General features: G+C 50.6%; 1 protein-coding gene across 1 annotated transcript in view; it reads left to right on the plus strand.

The window, feature by feature from the left end:
- Nucleotides 1-4248: 4248 nt before the first annotated feature.
- Nucleotides 4249-16200, plus strand: part of IFFO2 (intermediate filament family orphan 2) — a 60076-nt gene continuing 48124 nt past the window's right edge. The window contains exon 1 of the mRNA XM_069079069.1: nt 4249-4919. Within this exon, the coding sequence (XP_068935170.1) occupies nt 4249-4919 (671 nt within the window). The remainder of the gene's footprint in view (nt 4920-16200) is intronic.

Genomic DNA, 16200 nt, shown 5'->3' on the forward strand with positions numbered 1-16200 from the left:
TATAACAAATGGTTCTCATCCACCCATTCCACTGGAGAAAGTCTTCACATGCTTGGGGGATACAATGCCCTAACTCACCAAAGGGTTTGAGACCCTTCTGTTACCCTCCACCTGGTTTAGCCTTTCTGTCAAAGTGGTGTACTGGGGTGTGGCCACTGGGCATGCCCCAGCTTCTTGGAGCCACAGGAGACAGTGGGCGAAAGCTGGACACCAGAGGTACTAGTTTCCCTGAACACCCTACACCCTGACAGAATGGTTTAGGTCAGAGAGAATCCATCTCAGAGTCAGAGTCAGATTGGAGCCTCAGCTATGAGAGGTGTGTGATCCTGGGCAATCACCGGAGTGGCCCAGGCCTCTCTGAAATGAAATCAGCCATCAGTCTGCATTGGTGGAAGAAACATCCTTACTGGGAGTTCCTTATCCCAGTGAATTCACTGGTATGACCCCCTTCCCCTGTGTATTTGGGGAGATAGCAATGAGTGCTGGATAATGGTGAGCTGGGCATCAGGACAGCCTGGGTTCCAATCTGCCCCTGCCACTGGCTGTTCGTGTAAACTCTGTGTGTCTCAGGCAAATTCATTCTATACTAAGTTATGGACCAGTTACATTGAGATCTTCCAGGGTAGAGGTCATGAAATCACAGGTCCCACCTGTTTTTGAGCATTTAATGTTTAGAAACACCTCCATCACAACTACTCCAGATGAGAAAACTGAGCCTCAGACAGGTGTATGAAGTGGCCTGCCCTTAAGTGGGTCCAATAATTAGTCAATGTCTGTCCAAGGTGGGAGTCGAACTCAGGTCTCCTGGTGCCAAATCCCCCATTTAGTGGCTTGACTCGGGATTTGTGGGAAGGATGGGCCACTCCCCCGCCCAGGATTCTGAGGAACCTACGCCTAGGACCAGGAATGGGAATCCACCCAGAATAATTGTTTAAGCAAGCTGGCTGACAGTAATCACACAGGCTTTCTGCCTGGGGCTGCCTTGAGAGCACGAGGCCAAACAATGTGTTCCTTGCTGAATGCCGTGAAGCCGTCCTCTTGCCAAACTCTTTTTTTTGGGGGGAGAGGGTGAGGGTAGGAAGGCAGAGGAATGATGAAGCATCTACCCCAGCTTGGTGCTAAGAAGATAAATGTCTACCTCCAGTCCAGTGCAGGGGTTTGAAATATTGCCCATTGCCTCTGGGCTCTCTTGTTCAGTCACTCTCCTGCACCTTAATTAATGCTAAGGGAGTTGAATTGAATTGAATTGAGCTGAATCTGGGAATAAATAACTAGGAATATTTTTGAAGCCTCAGGACCCTGGGGGAGGCAGCCAGTCTTGTGTGAGCTGGTTCAAATGATGGGTAGCTTTGGAAGTGGGTGTAACCAGTATTACCCTCATTTTGCTGATGTGTAGACAGAGATCCAGATAGGGGCACACTGCTAGGAAGTTAGGAACTCTGTGGTCAAGCTGAGGTCTCCTGAGTGCTGCTACATGTTTGCACAGGGCCATGACGAATGCTCTTGGTGACCTGAGAATAGCTTCTGCGTTTTTGTAGGTGTCTTGTCTCTTCAATAAACTTGTAAATCCTTTCAAAGCACACAATGTTTTCTCCTTTGTATAACTAAGATATCATACTCTATGATCCATAAGGGCCCTGTCAGCTCCAGTATTCTATGTTCTAGGAGCCCTCCCAGCTCTGACATTGTGTTCTAAGGCCCCTCTCAGTTATGACATTCTGACATCCTGTGTTCTAAGGTTCCCCCAGCTCTGACATCCTGCATTCTAAAGGCCCTCTCAGCTCTGATGTTCTGTGTTCTAAGGGATCTCCCAGCTCTGACATCCTGTGTTCTAAGGGCCCTCCCAGTTCTGACATACTGTGTTCTAAGGGCCCTCTCAGCTCTGACGTCCTGTGTTCTAAGGGTCCTCCCAGCTCTGACTATTCTATTGTCACTTGTCAGCTTCTAAGTTTTAAGGGCTTTTCTAACTCTGAAATTCTCTGTTCTAAGGGCCCTCCCAGTTCTGACATTCTATTGTGTAGGGATCTTCCCAGTAAACTCCATTCTGGCATTCTATTCCAATTTGGTTCTATGCTACTTTTTCCAATCTCATCACCTTGATTTCTTCAGCATGAACTTTAATTTCTAACAGTTTTCTCATTATCCTCAGAACGTGATGCTCTGTCTAGAAAGAGAGAAAGGGGAATTCTGGGGCTTTGAGAAGGGTGTGGTAAACAGGTGGACCTGAGCAGGGGAGGGAAGCTTAGAGAACGCAAGGCCAGATGGTCTCATGAAAAGGGGAGGGAGAAGTCATCTGTTGGGAGTGAAAGAGGTGGGGGTGGGTCTGGGACCCTGAGGAATGTGAAAAAGGCTTAGTGTGAAGAATGTGATGGGAAGTTAGCAAGAGGACTGCCTCTTCTTCTCCCTGTCAGAGCTCCCCTGCATCAAGAGAAGTCAAGAGATCACACAGGCCTCAGTTTCCCCATCTGCACTATAAGAGAATCCCACATTGTGTTCTGAGCTCTTTTCTAGCCCCTATATTCCGTGTTCTAAGGCTCCTTCCAGCTCTGACATCCGACGTTCTACCATCCTAGTTTGGAAGATTCCTTCCAGCTCCATTCCTCTCTGGGCCTAGGGATTTAGTAAATGCTTATTGAATCGAATTGAATCAATGTTAAGCAACAACCGAAGAGGAACCCTGTTCTCTCCCTTCGCGGGACCAGTATCTCTGCCAGCGCTGGCTGATTATTTAAGTCTTCAGCCTGAGCGGAGACACATTTCAGACGCTGCCAGCCCGTGTCACACCAGTGGGAGGGATGTCTGATTGAAGTCCCTGGATCTGAAGCCAGGCCCGCACTCCGCCCCCGCTCCCGTGTCCCCGCCAGAGACGGGCACTGGAAGGCAGGCTCTGCAAGGCACCAATCGCCTGGCGGAAAACAGAGGCATTCGCTATCCTGGGCAGGCATCTTAGGACCAGGTGGAGGGAGTGTCTGGGATGTGCGAAGCCTGGGGTGGGACAGCAGGAGCGGGCTTTTTAAGCCAAGGGGGAATGTGTGCGTGCGTGTGCATGCGTGGGCATGCGTGTGCGCGTGCAAGGAGGAAGGGGGACAGTGCAGATGCCCTAATTTTGCTTGCATCCGGCCCAGAAGAGCAGCTGGGTGTGAGGTGGGAGAAGCAGTGGCCAAGCCTCTGCAGAGTCTTCCCCCACGTTTGGGCAGCCGGGCTAGAGAAGCGTTGCGGAAGCCCGGCTGGTGGAAACTGCCTGGGCCTGCAGCAGGGCCCGACACCCAGTGGGCGCTTAATAAATATCTGCTGAGTGAATGAATGAAATCACGTGCTGAGATTTCCTTTGTAGAAGCCTCAGCAGCTACGAGAATTTTTCTTGCCTTTTGCTGGGAGGAAGTGAGGGCTTTCCAAGGGAGCCGGGTACCCTGAGAATTAAGTAGATCATCTAGTGATTTTAGGAGGTCGGTCCCTTTAAGAGAGCCGAGCGAGCCGCCCCTGCGGCCGCCAAGGCTGGCGGGGTCCAAGACGCAGCCTTGCGGTCTGTGTCCCCGGGCAGAAAAACTGGAAGCAGGCTACTGGCCGAGAGAACGAATGGGGGGGCGGGGCCAGGCGGGCGGGCGGGGCCGACTCTGCGGACCGCCGCGGGGAGGGTGCGAGAGTGGGAGGGGCTATGTACTGATGGGGGCACTGAATGGGCGTGGCTTAGAGGCATTATTTAAACTAAAGGCGTGGCTTCTGGCACCGAGGGCGGGAGGGGGCGTCGGCCTCGGGACTGGAAACGGCAGGCAGAGCGCGGAGCCTCTGAGAACCGCAGCGGGAGGCCGGTAGCGGGGCGGGGCCGGCAAGGGAGAGGCGGGGCCTGGTTCTGCAGAGGGCGGGGCTCTCTGCGGGAGGGGGCGGGGCCGAGCGAAAACCCTTCCAGTGCGGCCGCGGCGGCGCCTCCACAGTGTCGGTGACAGCCCCGGGAGTGGCCCCCGCCAGAGCCGCAGTTCCGCGCCCTGCCCCCTCCTCGTAGCAGCAGCAGCAGCAGCGGCCCCCCGGGCGTCCGGCCTCCGTCTTCGCTCGGCCACATCTGGGCCGGAGCATCTCCGCGCGCAGCGCCCTCTCCGCAGTCTCCCCGTGCCCGCGCGCAGCCCCTCCTTGGCCCTGGACCCGGCGTCCCCGCTAGCCCGGCCCCGCCGGGAGCCCTCCGCCGAGCTGGAGCCGCACCTGGAGCCGGCCCTGGAGCCGCGCCGCGGGGTCCCCGAGCCCCGCAGCCGGCGCATGATGAACTCGTTGCTGTTCGGCGAGATGGCGCTGGCCTTCGGCTGCCCCCCGGGCGGCGGCGGTGGGCCGGGCGGCGGGGGAGCGGGCGGCGGCGGCGGCGCGGGGCCCGGGCCGTCGCCCGTGACCGCGGCGCTGCGGGACGACCTGGGCTCCAACATCTACCTCCTGAAGGGGCTCAACGTGCGCTTCCGCTGCTTCCTGGCCAAGGTGCACGAGCTGGAGAGGCGCAACCGGCTGCTGGAGAAGCAGCTGGAGCAGCAGCAGAGCGAGCGCGAGCGCCGGCTGCGCTACAAGACCTTCTCCCGCGAGCAGGCGGTGCAGACGGGCCCCGAGCTGGCCCTGGCCCTGGCCCGCGCCGCCGGCCCGCACCTCCCGCAGCAGCCGCCGCCACCGGGGCCGCCGCCGCCGCTCGGCGCCAACGGCAACGTGCCCCCGGGCGCCTGCGGCTCTCACCCGCAGCACTACAGCCGCCTGCCCGGCACCATCTGGAGCTACACGCAAGTCCGGCGCACGGGCGGCGGCGGTGTGGAGACGGTGCAGGGCCCCGGCGTGTCCTGGGTGCACCCCGACGGCGTGGGCGTGCAAATCGACACCATCACCCCCGAGATCCGGGCCCTGTACAACGTGCTGGCCAAGGTGAAGCGAGAGCGGGACGAGTACAAGAAGAAGTGAGTCACGTCGCCGATGCCTCAGCCCCCCTCCCTCTCCCTCCCGAATGGGGAGTTAATGAACGACCCCCGCCCCTCCCCAGTCCCTCCACCCCCGCCGGGAGCCCCCGGAGAGCTGGGCTGGCATTTGCCTTTCTTTATAGCCCCGGGGTTGAGCAGGGTGCCCGGCCCGTAGTAGGAGTGCTCACTGACCCCTCCCCAGGACAGCTGCCACAGCTGTGACTTTAACCCTTCTCTGATAAAAAGCATGTATTGTTAAGTGCTTACTATGTGTTTAACAGGCACACTCAGCCCCGGACAAAGCAGACATCCCTTAAAACAAGGGTGATGCTAACGGGGTTAAAATCGAGGTGTTAGCACCTCCCCCTGCCTCCCTCTCCCATCACCCTGTCCCAGTGTCCCAAGTCTGGGTGGGCGTCTGAGCCTCCCTATACGTTGAGGAGTTGGGCTGAAGCCTGGACCAGATGGTTTCAAGGGCTAGCTGACTAGGCCTAAAAAGCCTCCACCATTAACAGTGCACAAGTATGGCCTTGGGAAACGTGGGACTGCTTTAAGGGATCCCTTCAAACAAAGCTCTTTAAACCTTCCCATTCATGTTGGCCTTGGCCTCACAAGCCACCTCACTTTCAGTTAGGACAAAAACTTACTCTGGTAGAAATAGGGGGACAAAGCAGATAAATGTATTGGGGTCCCCTCTCACAAGTAGCAGGGAGATTGACTTTAGCGGATGGGCACCCTGGCTCTGCAGGACTGCACTGCCCTGTACTGGCCTTTCTGTCCGGTTATATACTCAGCTTGGGGTGGGGGAGTGAAGAGAGCTGAGGTTACTTCCTGCTTGGAGCCCAGCTGACAATTCTGTCTGGCTGCCTGTCCTTTGCTGTCCATAAAGATTTCTCTGTCTGCCAGATGAAAGCAGAGATTACTCTCCTTTGTTTCCCCTCCTTCATCTTCTTCCTCCTATGCATTTTGTAGCCCCCCTTCCCAGAAAGGCTAATGAGAGAAGCCCTTGAGGGTCTTGGGTTACAGTGGTCATTTGTGGTGCAGTGCCACATGGCTTTGGGGATGCCTTGATCATAGGCCTTCAGTGAGACCCATTCCTCTTGGAGAAGCTCTCCAACTTTTCTGATTTAGGTAAAAAGAGGTGTGCTGAGGCCCAGGGAGGGAGCATCATACCTCATTCTTATCCTGTCTCTCTGGGGTGAGACTGCAGAAAGTCTCTCTTCCTGCTACTACTAAGTATGTCATAGTTGGGCTGGGTTATTCCCCCAAGCCCTCAGGGAGCATCCTTCACTTCTCCAAAAGGGGCCTGAGCCTCTTCCCTGCACTCTGGAGAGATTGGCCTAAATAAGCCAGGGACACCTTAGGTAGTTGATGCGATTCATTGAGGGAGTAGGGTTCAGCCGCTCCCTCCTCTCTCTCTCTCCCTCCACCCCAAGTATTTGGAGAACTTGGCTATGGCCTGGTCTCCCCAGCCGCCTTGGAGAAGAAGTCACCACTGTGTTGGTAGGGGGAGGGCAATGGGGAAACAGGCCCTAGACCTCACTGGGGAGGGATGGATTTGGTGGCAGCCTCCCTGTTGTGGATCACAGTGCCATGGTGTCATCATGCTGCCAGCTTCTGTTGTTTTGGGGCTTTGTTGTGTGTGTTTTCTTTGGATTTGGGTATTAAGGAGCTAGAAGGAACTGTGCTTAGTCTTACAAGGGGCATTGAGCAACATTACAACACACTCGCACCCAGGGACTGGGGATGATGTCAGCCCCTGGCATGGGTTTGGCACACTTGAGACGTGGGTGCTGCTGGGCAAGGAGAGGGATATGGGAGCCCTTCTTCATCTCTTGTCTTTATTCTCTACCCCAAGACCATCATGTCTTACTGCTTTATTTTATTTTATTTTTTGTAAATTGGGGGATGACTTCCTTTTTTAGAGGAGTTTCCCTGTTGATTCCTCCAAAGCAAACGTGTCAGTCAGCTTGCCTGAGTCCTCCCAGGGGTATCAAGGCACTCTCATCAGTCCATTTTTGCCAAGAGGGCAAGGCATGGGGTCAAGTACTGTGGGGATACCAAGGCCTGGAATGAGCTGGCTGGAGGGTTGGATCAAGGCTAGTGTATGTTTGTGTCTTCATGGCCTTGATCCCATTGAATCTGACCCCTTCAGAAGTCCTATTCCAGATTCTGACTCCTAGTTGGTTTATACTTTTGGGGAGTGAGATGTGAGAGTATCTCTGAATTCTGCGTTTCTGTCTGGCCAAGTACTTTTGTGTGTCTCTGCTGGGGTCTTTTATGAGCATCTCTTGGCTAATGTCATCATTGTTGGGGACAGCTTGTGTCTAGGCATTGGGAATTATTTTTCTCTGAGGTAAGCTCAGGTCCTTACACTCAGGCAGGCTGAAAGGCCCTACACTTGGGCACTGCGATGCTGTATGTATATCTTTGGGCCAACTCGACCCAGTGAGCATGAACTAAAAGCATGTATAAAGAGCTGGATAAAAGATAAGGAAAAGTGATGCCGGTAAGGAGCTTACAGCCTACTTCCCTGGACCTGTTTTCCTGTTTCCCCATGTACAAAAGGAGAGATTTGGATTCAGTGATTTCTAAGGTCTTTTCAAATTAGAACATTCTACGGTATAAGCTTTCTTGCAGATCTAACATATTACTCTTTCCAGTTCTGACATTGTATGTTCTAAGATCCTTCTTGTCCCTGATGTTCTATGTCCCCGGGCCTCTCCTACCTCTGACATTCAGTGTTTTGAGAACTGGTTCTGCTATGTTCTAGGACTGTATGACTGTAGTGTGTTCTTTTCTCACACAAAGGTTCATTCTGTCAGTCATTGCTTGGGGTTCTATCCTAGAGCTTTGGCAGGGTTAGGGAGTGGAAGGAAAGGGTGGTAGTTGCAAAGTCCAGTGCCTGGTTGGCAGGAGGGTCTCCAAGCCCCTACCTTCTGTTGGATTTCTCTTGAGACTGAGCTTGGCTTCACCCCTGACATCTCTTCTAGTCCCCCAATTCTGTGACTCTGTGACTTAGGAGGAAGGGGAGCTGTTCATAGCCCCTGGAGTCCTTGGTTCCCCTCCCCCTTCGGGGACTTTCTCAAATCAGAGCTGGAGCAGTTCTGCATGAGGCATCATCCTTTATTCAAGAAATTTCTAGAAAAATGTGGTCATCGAAACCATAACATTGACAAGGTCGCTGAGCATAGATTTGGAAACCAAAACAAACATTTCCTGCACCCTCTGCCAGCTCAAAAAAAGAAACCCCCATCTACCAGGGCCAGAGTAACCCAAACTGGGTTAAAAGAAGCTGGGGTTTTCCACTGGGAGATTTGGAAAGAGTGTACTTTGAATGAAATTGGATAGACCTGATTGATGGCAATGAGGGTGGTGGTGATAATACTAACACAAGTTCTGCAAATAAATGCCTTATCTAATTAATTAGTTCATTTGAGCTTTACAGGTATCAGCCAAGCAAAAAGCATTTATTAAATGTTTCCTATGGGTCTTGTACTGTGCTAATCACTGGGGTACAAAGAGAAAAGTCCCTGTCCTCAAAGAGCTTACATTCTAATGGATATGTACATGTAGCCGTATGTACCAAACAGGTGTCAAATCCACAGCAGGACCAGCTGGATGGAGGGGGCTGTCGGGGAGAGGATGGAAGGTCAATAGTGAATTCCCTCAGTTTTTCTTTAGAAAGAAGACTGGAACTGGGTCAAGAGACCTGGTTTTTGGCCTTGACTTTGGCACTAACTTACTAGATGATGTGGGGTGAGTTTCCTCCCTCTGTAGGTCTCAGTTTCCCCATCTGTCAGATGAGAAGGTTGGACTAGATTAGGCAACTGGTAATGACCTACACCTCCCAGACTTTGTCTAACACTTGGTTTACACCTGTATAATGCACTGGTTATATAACATTGAATGTTGGAGTTATTGGTGTTTATGTCTCAAGTCCTATTAGATTATGGATGTGTAGGGGTCATGTCTTACTATTTTTAAAAAAACCTCCCCTCTGTCTGAAGCACAGTCTTCTGTATACAGCAGATACTTAGTGCATGTTTATTGTATTGTAAATCTGGATTTGGACTAAGCCTGGGGGTTTCTTGCAGAGACAGAAACTGGGAGAGAAATTCTCAGGAATAGTTTCCTTGGCCCGGCCATAGGAATGAGGATGGGGCTGGGGTGGCCTGGAAATTGAGCCAGTCTCATTGACCTCTAGGAGATACTAAGTCCCACAATCTGGCTTCTCTGAGCCCAACCTGTTCCACTCCCTCCTATCCCAGGCTCCATGAGTGGTGTATCCCTTAAAATTCCTCTGTTCCCCTATTCAAAGGATTTGACTTTGTAACAGGCTGGCATCTTAGTAAGAGCCCTTGGTCTGGGAGTCACAGGATCATCAGATTCAAAACTAGAAGGAATCTTTGGAGTCATTTAGCCCAATCCCCTAATTTTGCAAAGGAAGAAACTATCAGTTTCCTTAGAGGAGTGAAGTCATTTGCTCAGAGTACAAGCACTAAGTAGCAGAAATGGGCTTTAAATAGAGGCCTTCTGACTCCAGAGAGAGGAGTGAGTGTTGGACTTGCAACTAGGGAAAGCTCTGCCTGGTGGTGACCCTGGGCAAGTCACTTAATCTCTGCCATCCTCAGTTTCCTTTTCTGTAAATGGAAGATAATGATAGCACCCACCTCACAAAGTTTTTCCTATAATCAAATGGGATAATCTATATAAAGCATTTGGCTTAAAGCACTATATAGAAACATTCCTCCTCCTCCTCATCATCATGGCAGTGTGGCACAGTGAGCTGGTCTCAAAGTCAGGAAGACCTGTTATCGGATGCAGAATAGCTTGGTCTTCATCTTCTAACATCCCAGTGCTCTAAGCTCTTCTCTAAGACCATATCAGAGAAGGTGCCAACTGCATTCTTTGTTTAGGAGGAGGCACTTGGGGTGAAGTGACTCACCTGGGGTCATACATTTAGTAAGTGTCTGAGGCTGGATTTGAACTCAGGTGTTCCTGACTCCAGGGCTGGTACTCTATCTAGTATACCACCTGGATGCCCCTGCCAATCTTCATTCTTAGAGGCAGCTCCTTACCTGGTGCTCCCTATAGCAGTAATATCACAGGGCCAGTCCCTATCCCTCTAAATGTTGTTATACCACTGGAAAACCTGTGTCCAAAGCCCAGTTCTGCTGCTGACTTACAGTGTGACCTTTAAACAAGTCACTTCCTCTCAGTGGACCTCAGTTTCCCCTCCTTGCCAAATTGGGAGAATGTTGTTCATCCTTCCTGGGTCGCAAGGATGGTCGTGAGTGAAGATTCCCCTTGTTAACTGTAAAGCCCCAGATGGAGATGACTTGTTAGCACTCTCTTGACTGGGGTTTAAGGTGTTTTCAGGGACTGGGTTACTTTCCTCCCATGCCTGTAGATCTTCCTGTCTCCAACTCTTGCATCCACTTTTAGCTGCTGCCACTGAGGTCTCAAAATCCTCACTATTGATTTTGGGGAAGAGACATGGTGTTGTGGCACTCCCCAAGGGTGGGTGGAGAGGCTGAGGCTGGACCAGTCACCCTTGTGTGGCCCTTTCTCCTGTCAGTTCTGACAGGCTTGGGGGGGAGGTAAGGGGCTCTTTTGCTTAGTGGACCTTGGGCATGTTGCTTTTGCTTCAGCCCCTGTGGGCCTCAGTACCCCTCCCTTGGCAAATGATGGGGGCTATATTAGATGATCTCAGAGCCAGCCCCATGATGCCCATGTCTCTGCTCCCACTTCTCATGGTATAGTGGAAAGACTCCTGGGCTTTGCATCAGAAGACCCAGGGAAAAAGAAGGGCTATACCCAGAGTCCCCCCATTTTATGAGCAGTAAGGGCAATTCCAGCTCTGATGTTCTCATCTGTTGTGTTCTAGGCGCCAGGGTTGGTGCTGGCAGGGATCATGGAGGGGAATGGCTTACTTGTCAGATTCAAAGAAGGGCGATCCATTCCTCTGATTCCTCAGTGGATGAATAGTGCCTCTGGACCTTGTTTTCCTCCTCTGTGGACATCCACCCTCCCCTTTTGCATGCTTCAGCTAGCTCTGCACTCACTTGGGGACCATGCTCCCTGTCTCTCAGCCTGGCTGCTTTTCTCTTCTGGGAAAACATTTGGGAGGGTTTGAAAAAGGTCAAGACTGAGGAAGAGGGGGAGGAAGGCGCCAAGTGCCAGAGAAGAGAAGGAAGCTGACACTTGGATTCTTTTGGGCTGGAATGTGTGGCATTCCCTGGTTTCTTTCTGCCCCTATTCGAACAGCCAGGCTAGTCGGGCACTTACCTGGCCTCTTTCCTTCTCTCTTGATGCCTTTAGTAGGAAAATTACAGTTATAGATGTAGAGGTGGGAGGGACCTTACAGGCCATTAAGTCCAACCCTTGCCTTTTAGAGATGAGGAAACTTAGGGCCCTGGAGGACAAATGACTTGCCCAAGGCCACATGACCAGTAAATGTCTAGAGTCTGGATTTAAACCAAGTCTTCCAGCCTCCAGGTGTGAATGTTTCATCCACTACACATGCTGCTTTTCAAGGCAGAGGACTAAAGGTAGTAAAGTAGGGAAAGGGGGACAGGGCAGAAGTGAAAAGCATTCTGGACTTGGCTGCTTCTGACATCTCTGCCCTCAATCCTGTGGTATGGCCTGGACTCTGCCACTCTTGGCCATGAGACTTTGGGCAAGTCATTGGCCATAATCTGTGACATGGGCAATAATTCGTGTACTAAGTATTGTAACGATAGAGTGCTTTGTAAAGTGAGCCATAATAGGGATCTTTCCAAATAGCCAGAATCTCAAATAGGAATCTGAGGGATGGTGGGATGGATTGGGAAAGGAGAACTGGAAAAAGATCCTGTACAGGGAGAAGGAACTCATAAAATTCATACAATGTCAGAACTCATAAAGAACTAAGAACACAGAATGTCAGAGCTGGGAGGAACCTTAGAACCAAGGGGAGGGCCATGAGAACATAGAATGTCAGAACTGGGAGGACCCTTAGAACCCAGAATGTCAGAGTTGAGAGGGTCCTTAGAACACAATGTTAGAGTTGAGAGGATCCTTAGAACACAGAGTGTTAGAGCTGGGAGGGTCCTTAGAACACAATGTCAGAGTTGAGAGGATCCTTAGAACACAGGATGTCAGAGCTGGGAGGGCCCTTAGAAAACAGGATGTCAGAGCTAGAAAGACCCTTAGAGAGCTCTATTCTGACCTCCCCATTTCCCAAATGAGGATGCTGAGGCCCAGGGAGATGCTGATATACTTAAGGCTTCCTTGGTCACACAATGAGTTAATGGCAGAGTTAGCACTCTCCCCCCTAGACCTCCTGATACCTGTCTGGTGACATGCTACCCTGCTGGGTACAATCTTCATTCTTGGCTCAGGGGGCAGGATGTGGTTTCTCTCTGTAGCTTCTCAAGTACACAAGGAGGGTGGATGGTTGTCACGAAGCTAGAAACTGTGAAGTTAACTCTCTCTGCCCCTCTTGGGTGATTGGAGTCCTCCGAGAACTCAGTGGGGGAGGGGGACTCTTGTCCCCCTGGGTATTCTTTGGCTAGCACCCCACCTGCCTTGGCAACCTGGAGTGAATGGCCTCTTCTGCTGCCCAGCTGGGGGTCAGCTTGTGGCTCTGTTACCCAGACAGGAGACAGTTGAGCTTGTCATGCACCTGGTAACATCTGGACTCCTGAGTAGAACCCAGAATGTCAGAGCTGGGAGGGCCCTTAGAACACAGGATATCAGAGCTGGGAGGGCCCTTAGAACACAGAATGTCAGAAGAGCTCTGTCTCCTGGCCTGTTTCCTTCCATCTCTCTGCTTCTCTTATTCCACCCCTTTCCCATGCCTTTCCCCCCTCTCTTTATGCCTCTAGTGTTCTCCAGGGGACATCCAGGGTTGGAGAGATTGCTCAGCCATGACTCGCTCTAGGCTCATCTTACTGAATTTGCGTCTAATGTAGAGGAGTTGAATGAATCCAGAGAAACCATTTAGAGCACACTGGGCACTCTCCTAATCTTGCAGCAGAATAGCATGAAAACATACCTTGTCATTGAGATAATCTACAAACTGGTACCAACCTTCAGAGTGCTATGTCTCTTCCCTTGTTGTCAGTTGTGATACACCTTTGCCAGGTTACAGAGAAAGTACAAGGCTAATTTCTACTTGTCATTGGGTAAATACAAAAGCAATGGGTGTGTCCACCGATGATCATCTTTTCCAAAGATTCAAGGTTCAATACTACAATAAATATGAGTGACTTCTTTTTAAAGGCTGAAATTTCCTGGTCAATCCCAATGATCTTTTCCTAGCTCACCATTCTTTTGAGTCTCCGTTTGTTGGACACCAGGGGTGACATTATTCTGATCCTCCTGCCTTCCTGATGATCCTAACTCTGTCCTCTTTGGTTCTCTAGAAGCCCATGAACTGTGATTGTGTTCCAAAAGTCCTCGGCCTCTGCTCTTGGCTCTGAATGCCGGCTCACTTATGGACTGGTGTGATTTCACTCTCACTTCTGGAAGGAGAGGGATGACTCCCACATCTCTAGCCCTGAACCGGAATTTTTAAGAGTAATAGCTAATACAAGGTGGTATTTCTGTAGTACTTCTAAGGTTTGCATTTTGATTTTCACAATAATCCTGAGAAACTGGTTATCCCCACTTTACAGATAAGGAAACTGAGGCAAATGGAGGTTAATTGACTCTCTCAGGGTCACATAGTAGGTGTCTGAGATGAACTTTGAACTCAGGTGTTCTTGACTTCAGGTCTAATACTCTATCCATGGTAACACCTAGCAGCCTGAATCAGGGATCAAATTTCCATGATTTGTGTATGCATTAGCTCTTCCTAATTCTTTGGTTTCTGGATTTGGAGCTGGAAGGAAGACCTAGACATCATCTAGGCCAATCCTCTCACTTTAGCAATGAGGAAGCTGAGACCCAGAGAGGCTGTGACCTGTTCAGTGCTCCGCAGATCAGTAACAGAGGTGACATTTGAACTCAGCTACTCTGGCTACCAACTTTAGCTCTCATTGTATCACACTTGTCTAGCAGTGACTTCACACTTAACCCTGTGGAAGATTTATCTAGTCTGAAGACAGTCTCTGAACTCCCCGTCTTCACTTTTGCATCTCTTTGCAGTCTTCCTGTTTCCCATTTAATCTCTGTGTCTCCTGAAGCTTCTGGTTAACACTGTGTCCCGTGTCCAGTAGGTGATTGAGAAAGGCCTTTTTTTTTTTAGTTTTGGAAAATGGGGACAATAACTTTCTTGCGTGGAGTTAAAGGACTGCTCCAGAGAATCTCCTGAGGCCCTAAATTCCTGAAGTTTTCCCTTTTGTATTTTGAAGAGTCCCGTTGTTATAGAACCATAAAATGTCAGAACAAGAAGGAACCTGAGAATCTGAAATGCTTGAATATAGAATGTCAGCCCTAGGAGGGCCCTTAAAACATAAATATCAGAACTGAAAAGACCCTTAGCATACAAAATGTCAGTGATGGGAGAACCCTTAGAACATAGGATGTCAAAGCCAGAAATCTGAAACCTCCTCAGCCTTCCTGGTGGGAAAACTCCCAGCCCCTTCTTCCTCTTTTCCTCTTCATTACCCAACCAAATGGTGAGTCCCCAGATATTGCCTTTCTGTTTCTGTAACATCCTCATGACTTGCCTAGCTGTCTGCAGGGTTTGGCATCCGGGCCCTCATTTAAACAAAAGAAAAGGAATATTAGGCATACACCCGGTAAGTATTTTGTTGAATTAAAGTGAGGCACCAATTATTGTGCATGACAATAATAACTGCCAATTATACAGTACTTTAACAATATGATTTCTTTTAATCCTCGAATGATGCTTCGAGGTCGGTAGTGCTGGTGTGATTATCTCCATTTTGTGGAGACTGAGCTGCAGAGAGGAAATGATTTGGTTGAGGTCATGCTTAGCAGGGCTAGGATCTGAGTCTAGGTTTTGCAGACTCCAGCTCCATCATTCTGATCACCGGTCATGCTCCCTCCCAATCCCCAAACATCTGTATGTCGATTGCAGAACACCTGCCTGGGATTATGATTTTGGAGCAAAACCCCTTTGGCAAGTGGATCCCAGAGGAGGAGATGGGGCCCTTCCTGCATAGGAGAGTTGGAATGGGATTTGAGGAAGGGGCCAGTGCCAGGGCCGGGGGCTGCTGCTCCATAGTGGCTGGTCTTGGAGTCCTCCTTCTGAATAGTGCTGGCTCAGCACTCTCTTCCTTCTAAAACCTGATGGCTGGCACGTGCTCAGACTTCCTGATGTGCAGATGCAACCCGGCATCCAGAGAGGAGCCCCTGTACTGAGGATACTGCCTCCTGCTCTCTTAAGTGGCAGTTTTTATTACTTGGATTATTTAAGGCTGGGCTTGGCTTGGGGCCTCCTGCTAACTTCCGTGGGGGAGGGGAGCAACTGAACTGTCCTTTTTCATTTCCCAGTCTGGTGGGCAGACTCAGCTGTAGAATTTAGTAAGTTGGAATCTTCCCGGCCCTGGGATTAGTAGTGTTTCCTGTCTTCTTCCAGGCTAGCCAAAGAGATGGAGGCCTAGGTTGGACTGGAGGAGCCCTGGGCTTTCAGGAGTGAAAAATGTCCCTCCTGCTTTCTGGGGAAATGACAGACTCTTAAAGCTGTCAAGACATTTAGAACATAGAAGAACAGAACTGGAAGACTGTTAGAACAGAGAATGTCAGAGCTAGGACAGCCTTTAGAACCCAGAATGTCAGAGCTAAGAGGATCCTTAGAACATAGAATGTCAGAGCTGGGGCCCTTAGAACCCAGAATGTCAGAGCTGGGAGGGGCCTTAGAACAGAGAATGTCAGAGCTGGGAGGGGCCTTAGAACACAGGATGTCAGAACTGGGGCCCTTAGAACCCAGAATATCAGAGCTGGGGCCCTTAGAACACAGGATGTCAGAGCTGGGAGGAGCCTTAGAATATAAACTATTGAAGCTAGAAAAGAGTTAGAAACCATCTGATCCAGACAGAAGAGGATACTGAGTCTCAAAAGTGACTTGATCAGGGCAGCACATCAAGTTCACGGCAGGGACTGTATTCGATCCCTGGTTTCCTGACTTCTAGTCAGTCCAATTTCAGTCTGAGTCCCAGTTTGAGCCATGAGAAGATCCTGGAGGTTTCTCTGGCCCCATCCCCATTAGACATCTTCATAGACATGCAGCTAGCTAACCATGGATCCAATGGGGATGGGTAGGGGCAACCTGTCTCCAATCCTGGAGACATAGCTCCAGCCCAGGCCCCCTGTAGGTCTGTAGGAT

Source organism: Petaurus breviceps, unplaced genomic scaffold, assembly GCF_028583685.1.
Source record: "Petaurus breviceps papuanus isolate PSGF00001 unplaced genomic scaffold, PetGlider_PUasm1.0 91041, whole genome shotgun sequence".
NCBI classification, from domain to species: Eukaryota; Metazoa; Chordata; class Mammalia; order Diprotodontia; family Petauridae; genus Petaurus; species Petaurus breviceps.